At 37.8% G+C, this 16,262-nt stretch overlaps 1 protein-coding gene across 4 annotated transcripts in view; it reads left to right on the top strand.

Annotated features, from left to right (window-relative positions):
* Positions 1 to 15,056, top strand: part of PLEKHG5 (pleckstrin homology and RhoGEF domain containing G5) — a 314,942-nt gene extending 299,886 nt beyond the window's left edge. For all 4 annotated transcript variants that reach the window (XM_075604983.1, XM_075604980.1, XM_075604982.1 and 1 more), the window contains 13 exons: positions 94 to 264; positions 604 to 699; positions 1,204 to 1,254; positions 1,960 to 2,109; positions 2,663 to 2,773; positions 3,523 to 3,672; positions 4,286 to 4,423; positions 4,541 to 4,660; positions 6,332 to 6,464; positions 8,125 to 8,240; positions 8,718 to 8,869; positions 9,139 to 10,197; positions 12,392 to 15,056. In XM_075604983.1, the coding sequence (XP_075461098.1) occupies positions 94 to 264; positions 604 to 699; positions 1,204 to 1,254; positions 1,960 to 2,109; positions 2,663 to 2,773; positions 3,523 to 3,672; positions 4,286 to 4,423; positions 4,541 to 4,660; positions 6,332 to 6,464; positions 8,125 to 8,240; positions 8,718 to 8,869; positions 9,139 to 10,197; positions 12,392 to 12,401 (2,457 nt within the window). In that variant the 3' untranslated portion in view covers positions 12,402 to 15,056. The remainder of the gene's footprint in view (positions 1 to 93; positions 265 to 603; positions 700 to 1,203; positions 1,255 to 1,959; positions 2,110 to 2,662; positions 2,774 to 3,522; positions 3,673 to 4,285; positions 4,424 to 4,540; positions 4,661 to 6,331; positions 6,465 to 8,124; positions 8,241 to 8,717; positions 8,870 to 9,138; positions 10,198 to 12,391) is intronic.
* The last annotated feature ends 1,206 nt before the right edge of the window (positions 15,057 to 16,262 follow it).

Here is a 16,262-nt window from a genome sequence, read left to right as displayed (position 1 = left end):
TTCTGGGTTAATTCTGATTTTTCTCTTCTTACTATGCTTTTATTCTGTTTGGCATTCAATTACCAATTGAGCATATTTCTCATGTTTTATCAGGAGATAGACAAGATGGAGCAATTGGAGAGCAAGCTGCATTCATACAGTATGTTTGGTCTGCCAAAGTTGCCCCAGCAGCTCTGCTTTGATCAGGATTCTTGGGAGGAAGAAGAAGATGATACCAACTTGAGTCTTGAAGACAGCTGGCAGGAAATCATTGAGGTTCCAGAGGTAAAAAAATAAATATATGTGTATATGTAGAGAGAGTATGAAATAGAATTGATGGCGGAGGGAACAAGGAAAAAAGATTTTCTGCAAAATTTTTATTTAACTTATTTGACTAAATGCTGATGATATATTAGACATATAAACGTCAGTTGTCGCCATCAGGTTTTAGTATATATGTGCCTCTGTATAAAAGAGATCTAGGCTAATGTAAGTCTCCAGCTAAACCCCTTATCCTCGGTGCTTCTATAATATATCTGTACTAATAGTTTTTAATTGGCTACTGATGCTGTTTAGGATCCTCAAATCATCCCTAATGCTTAAGATTCATTCATCTTCCAACAGACTTTGACTAGGCGACAGTGCCACCAGCAGGAGGCCATCTGGGAGTTGTTGCACACAGAAGCCACATACATAAAGAAGTTGAAAGTGATAACAGATGTAAGTTCTTTTTTATTTACTTGAAAATAACACCATGACCAGCGTAACTTTATTAATCAGTTCCTTGCTTCATAATAATATAATTTGCTCAGAATATATCATATTCCTACTCATTTACTAGGTAATATAGCGTGTAGATCTTTTAGAAGAATTTGGCAAAAGCACAGTATTAAAATGTGTATAAAGCAGGGTTGTAAGGGATGAGACATTTTAACTTAGTATTTTTCTGTAAAAAAAAAAAAATAGGGATATATGTGACCTGAGTTTTATTCCCTCATCAAAGTTCTGGCCTCTCTTTTAAACTTTCTTAGAATGAGAGGCAGTGTTGTATATGCTGTTGCATAGAGTTCCATCTGTATTGTGTTTGCACAGATGTACACTTGTAAGCTTGCACTTTTCCAGTTAGGCAGATGCTTACAGTATGCCATGCTATCTAATGTTTTGATCCTGACTTCATCAGGTAAACAAAAAGCATTTTTATTAATTATTTTGTTCTTTTCACAGCTTTTCCTTTGTTCTCTGTTGAATCTGCAGGAATCGGGACTATTATGTGAGGTATGAATTGCTATTTGACTATTCCAGAAAAGACTATTGAAATTCAGATGAAAATAAACATAACAAAGAAATAAAAACAAGGAAACAGCATTTCAATCCCATACATATACTTCAGGCCGTGATTTATGTCTTTATAAAATATTTTCAGGAAAGAAATCTTGAGAGTTGCTGTTTTAAAGTATGCATATTTTTATTGTTACTAAGCGACTTACATTTATAATATTTCCCCCCCTAAATTGGTTCTGTAATAAGGCAAATATGAAGTGCTCTAACATTTTGTATGTAGCGCTTGAGGGAGAGATTAGAACTCACTATAATTTAGGGTGCCTCCTCCTTGGGGCAGAAGGGGAGGGTACCTGAAATGAGTCTTCATGAAAGGTGTATATTTTGCACCAATTATATTATGGCATCAATGTATGCAGCACTTCATAGAGATAATATACAAAACATAATACGGGGAAGAATAATAGAAATAGGGATAAATGCATCCGGTATAAAAGTAAACATTAGGACAAAGAAATCTCTACCCTGAGGTTCATTAGGTATTTGGCTATAGACATTGTTTGAGCACCCTGTGGGTTCTGGTCTGCCTGTGACCCTGCTTTACTTTTATCAGATTTATTTTACTGCTATCAAATACGTAAAGTAACCATATTTATTCTTATGATTTCTCATTAAAAAATGGATTCTGTTTTGTTACTATAGGTGGAGCCAGAGAAGCTGTTTAGCAATGTTCAGGAGATCATTCTGCTGCACAGAGCACTATGGTGCAATGTGATGGTGCCAGTATTGGAGAAAGCTAGGAAGACCAAGAGCTTATTGAACCCAGTGGACTTCCAGAAAGGCTTCAAAATGGTACGACCATATGGCTTAATAATCATTACTAGAAACACTTGTGATCCCGTGATTTATACAGAACAGACGTATATATACAACACATTTTTGCACTGTAATATAAAATGGTCACTAACTGATAAGGCTCATTGTTAAAGATCTTCATCAATTCCAGTGCAAAAGGATTGTTCGACTGCATAAAACTGCATTGCTGGTTTGTCTACCTCTGAAGAATGTTGTACTATAAACCTGATGCAACAAATCAAAACACATTACAATCTGCAATCTGTATAATCTTGTTCACAACCCACTTTATGGGCATAACACAATTATACAGGTATATTCCACCATAAAGTCCTATAACTATATCGTCTCTCAGGAGCAAAAAAAAAAGCATGATTGTTTTTCCAAAAGTAGTCCTTTTCAATGTAAAGAAAATGCGTAGATTGGAGAGATGAACTGGAAACAACCCAATGACTACATAACAGCGTTACCTCTTCAAAGGCCACGTGTGTGTGTGTGTGTGTGTGTGTAAATATAGGTACAACTCATCTTTTTCTATTTTCATTTTCAGTTTGAATCCCTTTTTAAGCCATACATCAGATACTGCATGGAGGAGGAAGGCTGCATGGAGTATATGCGAAATCTGCTACGTGACAATGAGCTTTTTAGATCTTATGTAACGGTAAGTTTTTATCACTGCACATCTGCATTAACCAAAAGTGTTTTCCCTTAACGGAAAAAAGGTTAAATCATGCTGATAAAAAAAAGTTATCAAGGTGAGGTTTCAATTGAATAAAAATAACATTGCTAAAATTGATCATTAAACAGGGGCGATCCTTAGTTTGTTCTTACTTATATTGTAATGAGGTTGCAGAAGTTGTCATATACAACATTTATGTCTAAATTTCCATTGCAAAATCACTAATATTTGTCCACCATGTTAAAGAGACAAGCCAAGCCGTTTTTTATTTTTTTCATTTTTTTTTATTTTTTATAACTCATATTTTATTGAAGTTTTGAACATCCATTTTTTTCTTTTTTTTAATACCGAATTGAAGCAGGAGGTCTCCGGAGCTGAACTCCATTCATTTCAACGCTGGGACCCCCTGCTTTCGGAGACATTTACCTCCATAGGGGTTTCCGGTAGCCACTCCAGAGTTCACTATATGTCTGCCTTTCAAAGCGGCCAATAGGAAGCTGTGACATCATCGGATTCGGCTTTCTATTGGCCCATGTGACGCGGAAGCTGAAAACTGCAGAGATACCGGCACTCCCCTTCGGAGGTATCTCCAGAAGCAGGGGGTCCTGGGAGTTGAGATTAAGGGGTTTCAGCTCCGGATACCCCGTGCTTTAAACCTGTATTAAAAATTTGAGAAGAAAAAAATGGCTTGGATTGCTCCTTTAAGTACTTTCTGATTTTGTCTTCCTCAGTGGTCCGAGAAACACAAGCAGTGTAATCGCTTGAAACTGAGTGACATGTTGGTAAAGCCCCATCAACGTCTAACTAAGTATCCTCTACTGCTCAAGTCAATTCTCAAGAAGACTGATGACCCTCAAGTGAGAGAGTCCATCATTCTCATGGTAAATATCTGCATTATGTGTTTTAGTCAGGTACCTTAATGGATACAGATGGTGGTAGCTAACTATGCCACTAAGCTGAAGTATATTGGGGACCAGTCCTTATCCACCCATTAAGATGGCCAGTGTGTGAGAAACATGAACCACATTACAACAATTGAAGAGGTTGAACTGCACAATACACTATGCACTTTTTTAGATCAAGTTTACAATATTAATTATTATGTGTTATGTTACATAGCATGGTATGTAGAGTGATGTATATAGACTTTAAATGCACACTGAATCCATATCTCAAAGTGCCCACTGTTTCAGAGATAATAAAGTGAATTGCTCGATGTCACTAGAAGCTTGGGTAACTCGCAGATAATAGGTCCTTCTACACCAAAACCCCCCAATTCCTTTACTACCAGCCCTATCCCTCTCCAATATAAAATACAAAATAATAATAAACATAAATATACTGCAGCCTGCTAGACTGTTTGGGATCCTAAATATTTCTGTGTGTCTTAAACCACTACTTATCCATATAAATGATACACATTTTTATCTTAAGCAATAACCCCTATCTTGCACTTGTAAAGTCTATAATGCCATTGTTATATTACTGCTCTAGATAAATTCAGTGGAGCGTTTCATCAATCACGTGAATTCACGCATGCGCCAAAGACAAGAACAACAGCGACTGGTAGCAATAACCAGCCGCATTGATTCTTATGAAGCTGTGGAGAGTAGCAGTGATGAAGTGGATAAGGTAATGAAGCAAATGTGAAAGTTGCCTGACAGAGCCCACTTCTAATTAATATTCTGCACAGGCAAACATTGTCCTTCCTGTTCTAATAAGATTGTCTGCATTTCTTTTTCTCGTTAGATACTGAAAGAATTCTGTAAGATGGACCTAACCGCTCCCATGCTTGGCACTTCCCCAGATGATACTCGACAACTTCTATTAGAAGGAAGTCTTAAAATGAAGGACGGGAAAGATAGCAAGGTGAGAGTCACAGAAACAGTTGTATCCTTGCTTTTGAGAGCATTATGCATTTGAACAGTGTGCGAATGTCTGCAAATTTGCGTTGCAACTTTTTTTCGCAATATTGTCCTTATTTTCGCCGCAAAAGTTTTATGTGCCACAATGCAATTATATTTTGCTATATTTGGCATAAATGGCAGTATATTAAGACCATGTAATAGAGAAGGTGGGAGTAAAGACCCCCCAAGCGATGCTTCCCTGAGGAAAGTCCATATAAACATACACATGAATATCAATCTCAGCATATGAACAAGTCTCAGACAGTGTAATCAAGCGTTAGAGGAGATGTCCCACGGTGTCAGTGAGAGGCACTGAATTCACTTTAAAGCACTTACCTGTAATATACTCATTAAAAGTTCCCACGTAGCCTGCAAGTTAACTAGCCTAATCCTTTAAGGCAAAAAGTGTTAACTCCTCAATATCACAGCATTGTGGTACATAACCATGGTGTAGGGAGTGATTATGATGACGATGTACTCACTCCGTTGTTCCGTGGATCCTCGAGGACTGTCAGCGGACTCCTGCCAAAAGCGAATCAATAGAGGAGTAAAGTGTTGAGGCGGTGCATCTGCCTGATGGCAAAAATATGACCGGACTGCCATTGACTAGCACAAAAAGTATACAGTTGTGTGAAAAAGAAAGTACACCCTCTTTAAATTCTATGGTTTTATATATCAGGACATAATAACAATCACCTTCTCCATTTTGGCTTTATTTTTGTTAAATAAATCATGACACGGTGTAATATGTCATGTGTTGTTGTTCATCTGAGGTTGTATTTACTTAGTTTTTAGTCCTGCTAAGGAACAGATGATTGTTATTATGTCCTGATACCGTATGTAAAACCATGGAATTCAAAGAGGGTGTACTTCTTTTTCACACAACTGTATATTGGCACATAAATTGCTGCTTTGCTGCTTTTTTATGTGCCAATAAATACTTTTTGTGCTAGTCAATGGCAGTCCGGTCATATTTTTCCCGGCAAGCAGATGCACCGCCTCACCACTTTACTCCTATATTAAGACCATGTGACTGAAGGTCACACGACCACAGATGTGCGCATGTCTTCAAATCGATAGCTCACAGTGAGCATTAGATCTTTCTGTATATTGGAAGTAAGTTTTGTTCATTCATTGGTAACAAAACATATTGTTTAATTATCTGACTGTACAGTTATTGCCTGTTTTAATAAACCAATATTTTATAGATAAAAATATCTTTACTGGCTATGCACATCTTTAACTTGGGCTGTACTGAAAAAGCTGTGTAAGACAGCAGGCATAACCTTATAGGTGTCCATGTTAAATTGGTCAGGAAGCAAAAAGTGACACACTGTGAGAGCTCATTTGCATGTCATTACCCAGAATCCCTGGCTGCAGTGGAAGCATTGGTTGCTAAGAGACACCAGGGAAAAGCTGGGTTGTACACCTGTCTTGAGAAATGTGAATGTGCACATAAGGGGTGTTTTTATTTGCTGTACACTGTATGGTGGAGGGTTTTTGTCACTTTTTTTTACTCTCCATAATATTTTTTGTGTCTCGTGATAGATACGAATACAACTCTCAACAAGTGGTCAATGTTGTAGTAGTGAAAACGTTGTATTGGCAATTAACAATGTATTTCTGTTTTCAGATGGATGTGTATTGTTTTCTGTTCACGGATCTCTTCCTCATCACAAAGCCAGTGAAGAAAGCGGAAAGAACCAAAGTTATTCGGCAGCCTTTATTGGTGGATAAAATCATATGCAGAGAACTTAAAGACCCGGGTAAGTATCAACATAATGTTATTTATAGTCAAATGACTAGATTCACTAAGCGTCGATAAATGAAAGAAAATGGCGATATAATTTTTTATTGACCTATTCACTGTAGCTATATTGCAAGCATTAAAGCAGCGATAAGGTTTTTTATTTACTGCCGCGATGTGTAAGCATTATTTTTGACCGTGGCATATGCAAATGTATGTCAATGAGCTATTGGCAACAAATTACTTATTCACATGGTACTCACTAAATTCCAATTCATGACAATTCCTAGAAATAACAATTTGTATCTCCTACCCCAGACTGACATTGGGCCTATCTTGCCTGTGTACATAATATTAGCCATAGCCATAGGATAGCCAACCTAGGATAAATGTTGAACTTATTAATATATTAACCGCTTAGAAGCTAAAGTGGTAAGCTAGTTATTGATGACCCGTGACCAGTTGGACACTTGGCTTAATTTTTATATATCAGAATGTTATTTATTTTTACTTTATTTTAAGGGTGTTTATGTTATGTTAGCCCCTTTGGTGCCTGAATGCATTCCTTTACAAAGCATTGGTAACCTAAGGCTACGGCCCCAGTCACTGCGTGCATGCGCGCGTCGGAGCGCCTGCCGGAGCGTGCACCAGTTTAAGCTGCGGTCCTAGGGTCGCGATGGGATGCGCGAACAAAAAAAATTCTTGTCTTTTGGCAAAGGTGGTCACGCATCGCGCTTTCTGGAGGCACGCGCAGGCAGTGACTAGGGCCGGCCCCATAGTGGGCTGTATCTTGTTCGCGCCGCGCACCCTGTAGCGCGCGGCCTTAGGCAACACAGCGGTTAAGTCATTTTGCCATAGGGTTTTGTAAGAAATCCTATTACATACCCAAAATTATCACAGAGAAGTGTGGCAACTCCAACCCCTACCAGTCGTCACACACAATTGCATTTTTAGCAGATTTCTATACGTTAACACTTATTTTTATCGACAATGTCATTGAACGCAAAATTTGATCCATTTTTTTAAGTACAGGTGTGAGAACAAATGTCACAACCCATTTATACATTCATAATTTTAAGCTAGTACAGCGGTAATTATTAAAATTATCGCCACAATCCCATTTTAATTTTTTTTACACCAAATTTGAAAAACGCAAGTCTTACAGTATGTGCTAAAAGAAAACCCAGTTAAAATGTACTTAATTCAGGTAGATAAGAGGAATGGGTTATCTGATTAATTGATCATGCTATATATTTTAATGCCTTAACTTTCACAACATATGGGTGTGGTCCAGTCACTGTCTGCTATGATAACAATGTTTTTCAATTCATTTTCTATTTATTATACTTGTATTGAACTATAGCATCAAAGGAAAAACTTTTTTTTTGTTTGCATTTTGTACAGCAGATGTACCGTGTGTTGAAAGACAAATATTTGACTGATGGTTCAGTTTATTGTCTCCATAAATCAAACATTTAACAGAGTGTACTTGCTTCAAAATGCCGCAAATGGCCATAATTTTGCAGTTCTGTCTTTACACTCAAATGGCTGTTAAACAATATAGCAAAGTATAACAAGGGGAGTGTACCAGCACACATAACCACTTATTAGCACACACTTAGAAAGCATCTAGTGATGATATAAATCAGTATGTTTAAATGTTTGCCTTTTCATTGCAGGTTCCTTCTTGTTGATCTATCTGAATGAATTCCACAGTGCAGTGGCTGCATATACTTTCCAAGCTAGTGGTCAGTCACTGTGTAGAGGTTGGATTGAAGCACTTTACAATGCACAGGTAATGTGTTTAAAAATAAAGCCGGTAATAGTCTTATTTACTGCCATCAAACTTGTAACGGAAGATAATGTCTCATTATGACTTAAATTATAACGTGCATTTCCCCCTCCCTGAGTAACTTGTTCTATACCTCACTGGTATGATAAATGATGTGCCAAATGTATTTGAGTTAGGCAAGGTAAACCCCTACACATCCACTAAGGCAACCCATTCTATATGAGCAATTATCCAGTGCAATTGTAGTTTGATATTGAGGTTCTTCAGCCAACATATAACCATGCATGGTAGGAGTTCAGTACTACATCAGAGAGTTTTTTTATTATAAAATCAGAGAGGGCTATGCTTCTTATGTCAATGCAGGTTTACCAATTAAAGATACTGATGTTACTTTAGTAATTTTTACCTCAATGTTATTTAGCCCAATTATTTGGATGCGAGACTGACACTAATCAGATTCTTTATATCATGATCTTTTAGAACCTCCTGCAAAGATTGCGCCAAGAGTGTCTTCGAAACCAAAAACAGATGCAACATCTTCAACAACAAGAGGAGGAAGATATGGAAAGTGGGACGTCAGCAACAAGTTCCCCCACCATTCTACGCAGAAGCAATCTCGATTTGCAGCAAAGGTAAACCTGAAGTGATTGGTCATTTAAATGGCGAGTATATAGCGATGCATATAGGAAAAACAATTGCTACTGGAGTGTCCAGGAGTGTCATTTACAGTAATTCTGTAATCACATTACAAATGTGTACAAATATTGAATTACTCGGTTTTAGATTTAGATACATCGATATCGTATTATTACAGTTATTAAAAAACAGAAACTTACATTTTTTTATTGGCACATATGTTGATTACATTAATAGTTATATACAAATGTTATTTTTTTTTCAGTCCATCAGACAGCTCCACAGAAACCATTTCAGTTGTAGTCATTGATGCCAGTGAAGAACTTTCTTCTCCTGATACTGAACAAGGACCCTTTGGCTCTCAGTCAGATGAAACTTCTATTAGCACTACAGAATCATCCATCACACCAACCAGAGAAATGGTTGAAAGCCTGGAGTCACCTGACATACATCCAGTTGTTGATTCTAATTATCTAAAACTGGAACCAAATGAATGTAGATCGTCATCCATTGACAGTGCTTATGGGACACTCTCTCCTGAATCTCTCGAAGAGTTTGTGGAGCGACAGCAACATGAAATGGCAGAAGAGAGGGAGTTAGTTAGTTCTCAGCGCTCTTCTTCCCCTAAACTCCGCAGGAGAACTCCTGTCCAATTCCTGCCATGTAAGTCTAAGGTCTTGAAATCCAAGTCAGAAGCCAACCTTCTTAATCTGATATCTACATGTCCTTCCACTCGCACTAGTGAAGAAACTCACCTTCTTCAAAGTAAAAGCTTATGTGAACTCTTTATGTCTCCAAGGCCGGATCATTTTTTGAATTCAGATAGCCACAACGAGGAGAGTACATATGGTGTCCCAAATGGATTTCAAAGGACTAGCACGGTTGAACATACAATAAATCAAGCTGAAGGAGTACATGTAATAAAACCCAGATCTCAGTCAGATTGCTCAGGCAGAATAGTGGTTAATTTAAGTAGCTGTAGTAGCAGTTCATCAGAACTTTCAGAAGCTGACGACATTGGATCTGCAAAAACGGATGTTTATGCAACACAGGATGAAAAATTACAGGATCCATTTTCAGAGCATGAGCAATTTCACTCCGTACAAGAAATTGAGCTAGACTCAACAATACGTGTGTACAGTCATTCTTTCACAGAACAGTATGTTGCTGATGAAAATGAGAGGGAATTGGACAATGATAATGCTTCTGGCAGTGCCAGACGGACAATGTCAGATCCACAGTCTGCTCAGCACAGGAAACTTACTTTGGCACAACTGTACAGAATTAGAACAACTTTACTCCTTAACTCCACTCTGACTGCTTCGTAAGTATTTCTTATATTTATATGTACTTTTGACCAAAAAATAATAAGGGGCCTATTCTTTAACCGCCGAAGTATCCTTTCGGCTCGTTTTCAGACAAATTCCCCATTGAAGTCATCCGAAAACTCCGGTTCAGCCGCTTTGGTGGATATAGAATATGTCCCTAAAGCCTGTGAATATGTAATTAGCTAGCTACATATAGATAAAAAAATATTACAGTCCACATTTATGCTATCTATTAATTTACTTACACTGCAAAGGCCAGCAAAGTAATACCATGCAAGAACTCAAAAAATCTGTCAACATATTTTATTTAAAGCATAACAATACAAAATTAGAAATGGAAAAATTCAAAAATCCCATGAATACATGATTGTTCTCATATCTAAACAATGTCAGAAGCAATATATCCATTGCATATTATACTTGGCTTAAAGGATGCCATATCAACGCGCAGTGGGACTGGAAGTCATAGCCCCTTGTGTCAAAATGGTCCCATAACGTTTGGGTTACAAGACCCTTCATCAGTTAGTTACAATACTAGGAAGGGATATTTAAGATGATCAGTATGTGTTCTCTGTATTTAAGTTGGTTAGATAGAGATCAAACCAATGGGATAGAAGAGCTGGTGCATATTTGGCATTGCATTTATTTATAAAAATGTTTTACCAGGAAGTAATACATTGAGAGTTCGTTTTTAAGTATGTCCTGGGCAGAGAGTTATAAAAAATACATGGTTACAGTGTCTGTCTGAGAGAGAGAGAGTCTGTCTGAGAGAGAGAGAGAGAGAGTGTCTGTCTGAGAGAGAGAGTGTCTGAGAGAGAGTCTGTCTGAGAGAGAGAGAGTGTCTGAGAGAGAGAGAGTGTATGTCTGAGAGAGAGAGTGTCTGTATGAGAGAGAGAGAGTCTGTGAGAGAGAGTGTGTGTGTGCGTGTGTGTGCGTGTGTGTGTGTGTGTGTGTGTGTGTGTGTGTGTGTGTGTGTGTGTCTGAGCGAGAGAGAGAGAGAGAGAGAGCGAGGTCTGAGAGAGAGAGAGTGAGGTCTGAGAGAGAGAGTGAGGTCTGAGAGAGAGAGTGAGGTATGAGAGGGAGTGAGGTATGAGAGTGAGGTCTGAGAGAGAGAGGTCTGAGAGAGAGAGTGAGGTCTGAGAGAGAGAGAGTGAGGTCTGAGAGAGAGAGAGTGAGGTCTGAGAGAGAGTGAGGTCTGAGAGAGAGAGTGAGGTCTGAGAGAGAGAGAGTGAGGTCTGAGAGAGAGAGTGAGGTCTGAGAGAGTGAGGTCTGAGAGAGAGAGAGTGAGGTCTGAGAGAGAGAGAGTGAGGTCTGAGAGCGAGAGAGTGAGGTCTGAGAGAGAGAGTGAGGTCTGAGAGAGAGAGTGAGGTCTGAGAGAGAGAGTGAGGTCTGAGAGAGAGTGAGGTCTGAGAGAGAGAGAGAGTGAGGTCTGAGAGAGAGAAAGAGTGAGGTCTGAGAGAGAGAGTGAGGTCTGAGAGAGAGAGAGAGTGAGGTCTGAGAGAGAGAGAGAGAGAGAGAGTGAGGTCTGAGAGAGAGAGAGAGTGTGTGAGAGAGAGAGGTCTGAGAGTGAGAGTGTGTGAGAGAGAGTGTCTGAGAGAGACACCAAATGTGCACTGCAACTGTTAGGTATGTATATACACCTTTGTTTTTACTTTGGGCGCCGCGAAAAAATCCTGATTGCCTTGGGGAGCCTTGAACCGAAAAAGTTTGGGAACCACTGGGTTATACAGTCAATTCACAGACATTTCATGGTCAGAAAAAGTTGGAAAATTCGGTACAGGGGATAATGGACTTGTGAGTCTCAGATTAAAATAGAGCAGCTTTAACATTACCAAACATCAGCGAATAGCAGCAAACGGCCCACACCCTTTGGCTGCCCTTCGGCTGCGCCAAAGGCTGTCCGCCTTTTGGGGCAATGCAGATGTACACTGGGGTGGTTGAGATCCAATGCAGCTGTGAACAAACAGTTCTTTGTATCCTCTTAGCTCATTAACATTCCAGTGGGTGGGGTTGACATTCCACAAAGTACAAGCAAATGTTAACCCTTAGCACGCTGGTCCTGTGCTCTTGGGGAGCCCCATCAGGCTGTCCCCTTTGGGGTAACGCAGATGTGCATTGGTATGCATAAAATGTGCTATCATGAACTCTAGTATTTGAATCTAATATGTAATGATTTCTTCTTCTTTTCAGAGAAGTGTAACTTCGTGGAAAAGAAATGAATTGTCAGACAAGCTTCCGCATTAGCACATGAGGAAATGTAAATATTTCAAAGCAAAGTAGCATCATTGTGCAGGACATTTATGGCTCTTGATATTACGGATGCTGAAACTACACCCAAGAGTACTACATCTGAGAAGCATGATGTGAGGGTGTGTATGGTGTGTGTCTGCGTGTATGAATGGGTAAATTGGAACTATTTCTCTGAAACAAATGAATTCCGGCAGTGATAATGCATTTCCCAAGACTCTGCGAGGCACAGATTTCTCTTATTTGCACTTTGAGCAACTAAGGAGTTAACTGCCAAAACTCTGTGAAGAAGTTCGGAGTTCTGGCAAAATAAAGGTTGCCACGTAGCCTGATGGCATTGCAAGTTAATAAAGTTGGAAAGAAATACATTGGGGCCCATACCTCATCTAAAGCTTCCAAGTGTTGTGAAGAACAAACATATTTCCATCTTCATGGCAAAAACAATTATGCATAAACCAGACCACGTCTCCTCTCTGATTTTAAACATCAGTTCTATACTATTCCAGCTATGAAATGGCAGCCATGATCTTTGTGGTAGTAAAATTGTAATTTGAATCGAAAAGATGTTTACTAAACAAAATATGTCCAGGTAAGTGATAGTTATTAATGATCTATGAGCATATTTGAAAGTCGATGTCACATAGTGCTGGCCTTTGTGAACGTTTCAATGTGTAACCAAAGTTCTATTTCAACATAAACTTCAGGTGGTGTTCTGACAACGGTGGGGGTCCAAAGCTAAATGAAATGAACATACCACTTAAGTTAGGGCAGGGGAGGCCAACTCCAGTCCTCAAGAGCTACCAACAGGTCAGGTTTTCTGTATATCTCTGCTTTAGGACAGGCGGCTCAGTGACTCAGTTGAAGATCGCTCAAGTGGCTCTTCAGCACAGATTGAGCTGCCTGTGCTGAAGCAGGGATATCCTGAAAACCTGACCTGTTGGTAGCTCTTGAGGACTGTAATTGGCTACCACTGAGTTAGAGAGTATGTTACTAGATGGGTATGAGCAAGTGGATTTGGTAGAGGAATGTAGACTTACCTGCGTATAATTGGGATTTTGGATGATGGAAATAGAAAATTAAAATGTTGTACAGGAACAGTATTATCATATTATTGTGACATAAGGTGCTTACCAATGTTTAAATTATTTTGCATTCAAAATGATTGTCAAACAAATTTTCTTTTTATATTTTAACACTATTTAACCTTTAAAGGGCACTTTATTTGTAAGGTTTCATTTTCAACAAAAACATATCCATGTATCAGCTATAATGTGCAAAGAAATGATCTGTGCATGAAAGTTTGCAAGATCGTGTTAGTCCAATATATCATCATTGCCCATCTGTATATTTGATTGCTCTTTCGCACTGACAAATTGTAATATTCCAAAGCAAAATAATGGTTTTCTTTTTTTGTTTTCTTTTATATAAATATAGATGAATTTCCACTGATACTATTTATCCAATATGTCATGTATACAGAGAATAAGTTGCCTTGTACAGTATGTAGGATATTTTTGTATTTATTGAACATAGTATGTAATTCCTGATGGTGATATTATTTTCAAATAGTAAAAATAAAAAAAGTTTTTTTTTTTTTACTAAAGACACTGGATTGAAAATTGTTCACGTAAAAAAAATTGGTGCTATTAATTGTTATATCCAACATACAAATTTTCTTTATCTGCAATATAATTTTAGGAATAAAACTACATTCAACATTGACATAAAACGACCGCATACATTGGCTTAAGCCTTATTACCATATTTCATTTATTACAGAATAATTTTACTTTACTTGTATGCATTTATGCAAAGACTACTTATATTGCGTAAGTTATACTTATCTTGTATAATAAAAAAATATCTGCTATTAATATCACTGTAAAATTAATCTATCGTGATCTCAGCCAGTAGCACAAGCTCATAAACTTCTTAAAAAAATAATAAAGCCATATGTAGAACATTTTTAGTACAATAAGCTTCTACATATTGATTTTGTAAAGCGAAAAGGAATTCTTAAATGTTGAATCCCATGAAATGAAAAACAAATTTGAACACTGTTAAATTTGAAAAAAAAGGGCATATTAAAAAAAAAACCTTACAATCTGTACTATTTAATTGAAACCAGACAAGATAGAGAATCACACATCATTTGGTTTCAGTATATCACGTACATGCATTCTGCATTGATCAACAGCATATGTAAGTAAAGCAAGTGTTTAAAAGAACAGATACAACTTGGAGAACATATTGGAAAATGCATGACCTGAAAATAGAATGATGATGATGATGCAATTGAAAATGAACAGTAACTAACTAACCCCATTTCTGCTATGCAATACATAGTAAGACACATAGCCAATGTCCATGAACAGCTGAAAATAAAATAACTTTAAAGATTACAACTGTTCAAAACATTTTAAAGCTAAACATGGGAAAATCAAACCCAAACAACATTGCCCTAACCCTTTTTTAGCGTTTTCTCGGCTGTGATATAAGAAGTACTAATGAAAGAGCAACTATTTCATACTCTTCCCCCGAAATGTAAAAAAATATATGTCTGGAATACTTTAAAGCTGCAGTTCAAGCTGTCGTTTAAAAAAATAAATATATATATATATATATTAAATTCAATATGTGCATCAATACAATCTACAAACTGACAAGTGATTAGCTAAGTTGCCAATCAATCCGTTCTCATGTGATCGATCAGCGAAGATTCGGCTCGGGGTTTACTAAATGCATCTTGGGTAATCTTCTGCTTCACTCACAGGCAAAGTTCTGTGAGGAAGATCATGTGACCAGGCAGGCACTAGATTCAATTTGTTCACTGCTAGAGAGAGGGCAGGGCTCAAAAAGGTGATGCTGTTTCACAAGTGGAAGGGGATGTGACTTTGTAAATGGTTGCTATAGGAACAAAAATGCTTGTTACATTAGAATACATTAAAATGTCTTTAAAATTGGTTATTTTTTAAATGCTACAAGTATTCTCTCATAGTACAGAACTGATTTATTGAGGAAAAAACACATGTAGGATATTGCTTTAACTGCAGCTTTAACATATCAGACCAAAAGAAAAATAATCTGTGTGGACAACACAAGACGATTTGTTTAAATGTATCACCAACAGAAATTTGTTTTGCAAATGCTTTGGAAAATTGAAAACTAATGTCAGGTTATATCAGGTTTAATTAAAAGGAATAGCTGCAACAGGAGTGGTCAACTCCAGTCCTCAAGGGCCACCAACAGGTCAGGTTTTAAGGCTATTCCTGCTTCAGCACAGATGGCTCAATCAACCTGATCAAAACCTGACCTGGTGATGGACCCTTGAGGACAGGAGCTGGCCACCCCTTAGCTACAGCTTGACTCATAGAGTCTTTCTTAAAGGTATATTGTTCAAACAATTAGGGACATGGCTGGACCTCTTCCTCCAGTTGAGTTGTGTTATGAGATATGGAGCAGAGAGGGACTTGAGTGGGATCATCATCATCAAATGCCTTCTTTTGGAACCACATTCCATCATTTGAGTAGCCCTGTTCTGCAGTTATAAATACATGCATGTACTTCTGCACATATATGCATACATACTTACATACATGTATGTATGCAGTAAAGCAGAAATACCCTTAATCAATTTATTTTTTGTATCTTCCCTTGACCAAATCCTAGTTAGCATTACCCAGCAGGCTTGCTAAACCTAAACATCTGTTTGTATGAAGACTTGTCGGTTCTTCAATATAATGAGCTGAATAAGAAAGAATAGGCAATGAAGGAGAGTGTTTATTTATATTTTAACATTTGTGATTTGCATTTT

The sequence above is a fragment of the Ascaphus truei genome, chromosome 6 (genome assembly GCF_040206685.1).
Source record: "Ascaphus truei isolate aAscTru1 chromosome 6, aAscTru1.hap1, whole genome shotgun sequence".
NCBI classification, from domain to species: domain Eukaryota; kingdom Metazoa; phylum Chordata; class Amphibia; order Anura; family Ascaphidae; genus Ascaphus; species Ascaphus truei.
Note: the sequence above shows the minus strand (reverse complement) of the source record. Positions and strands in the feature narration are given on the sequence as shown.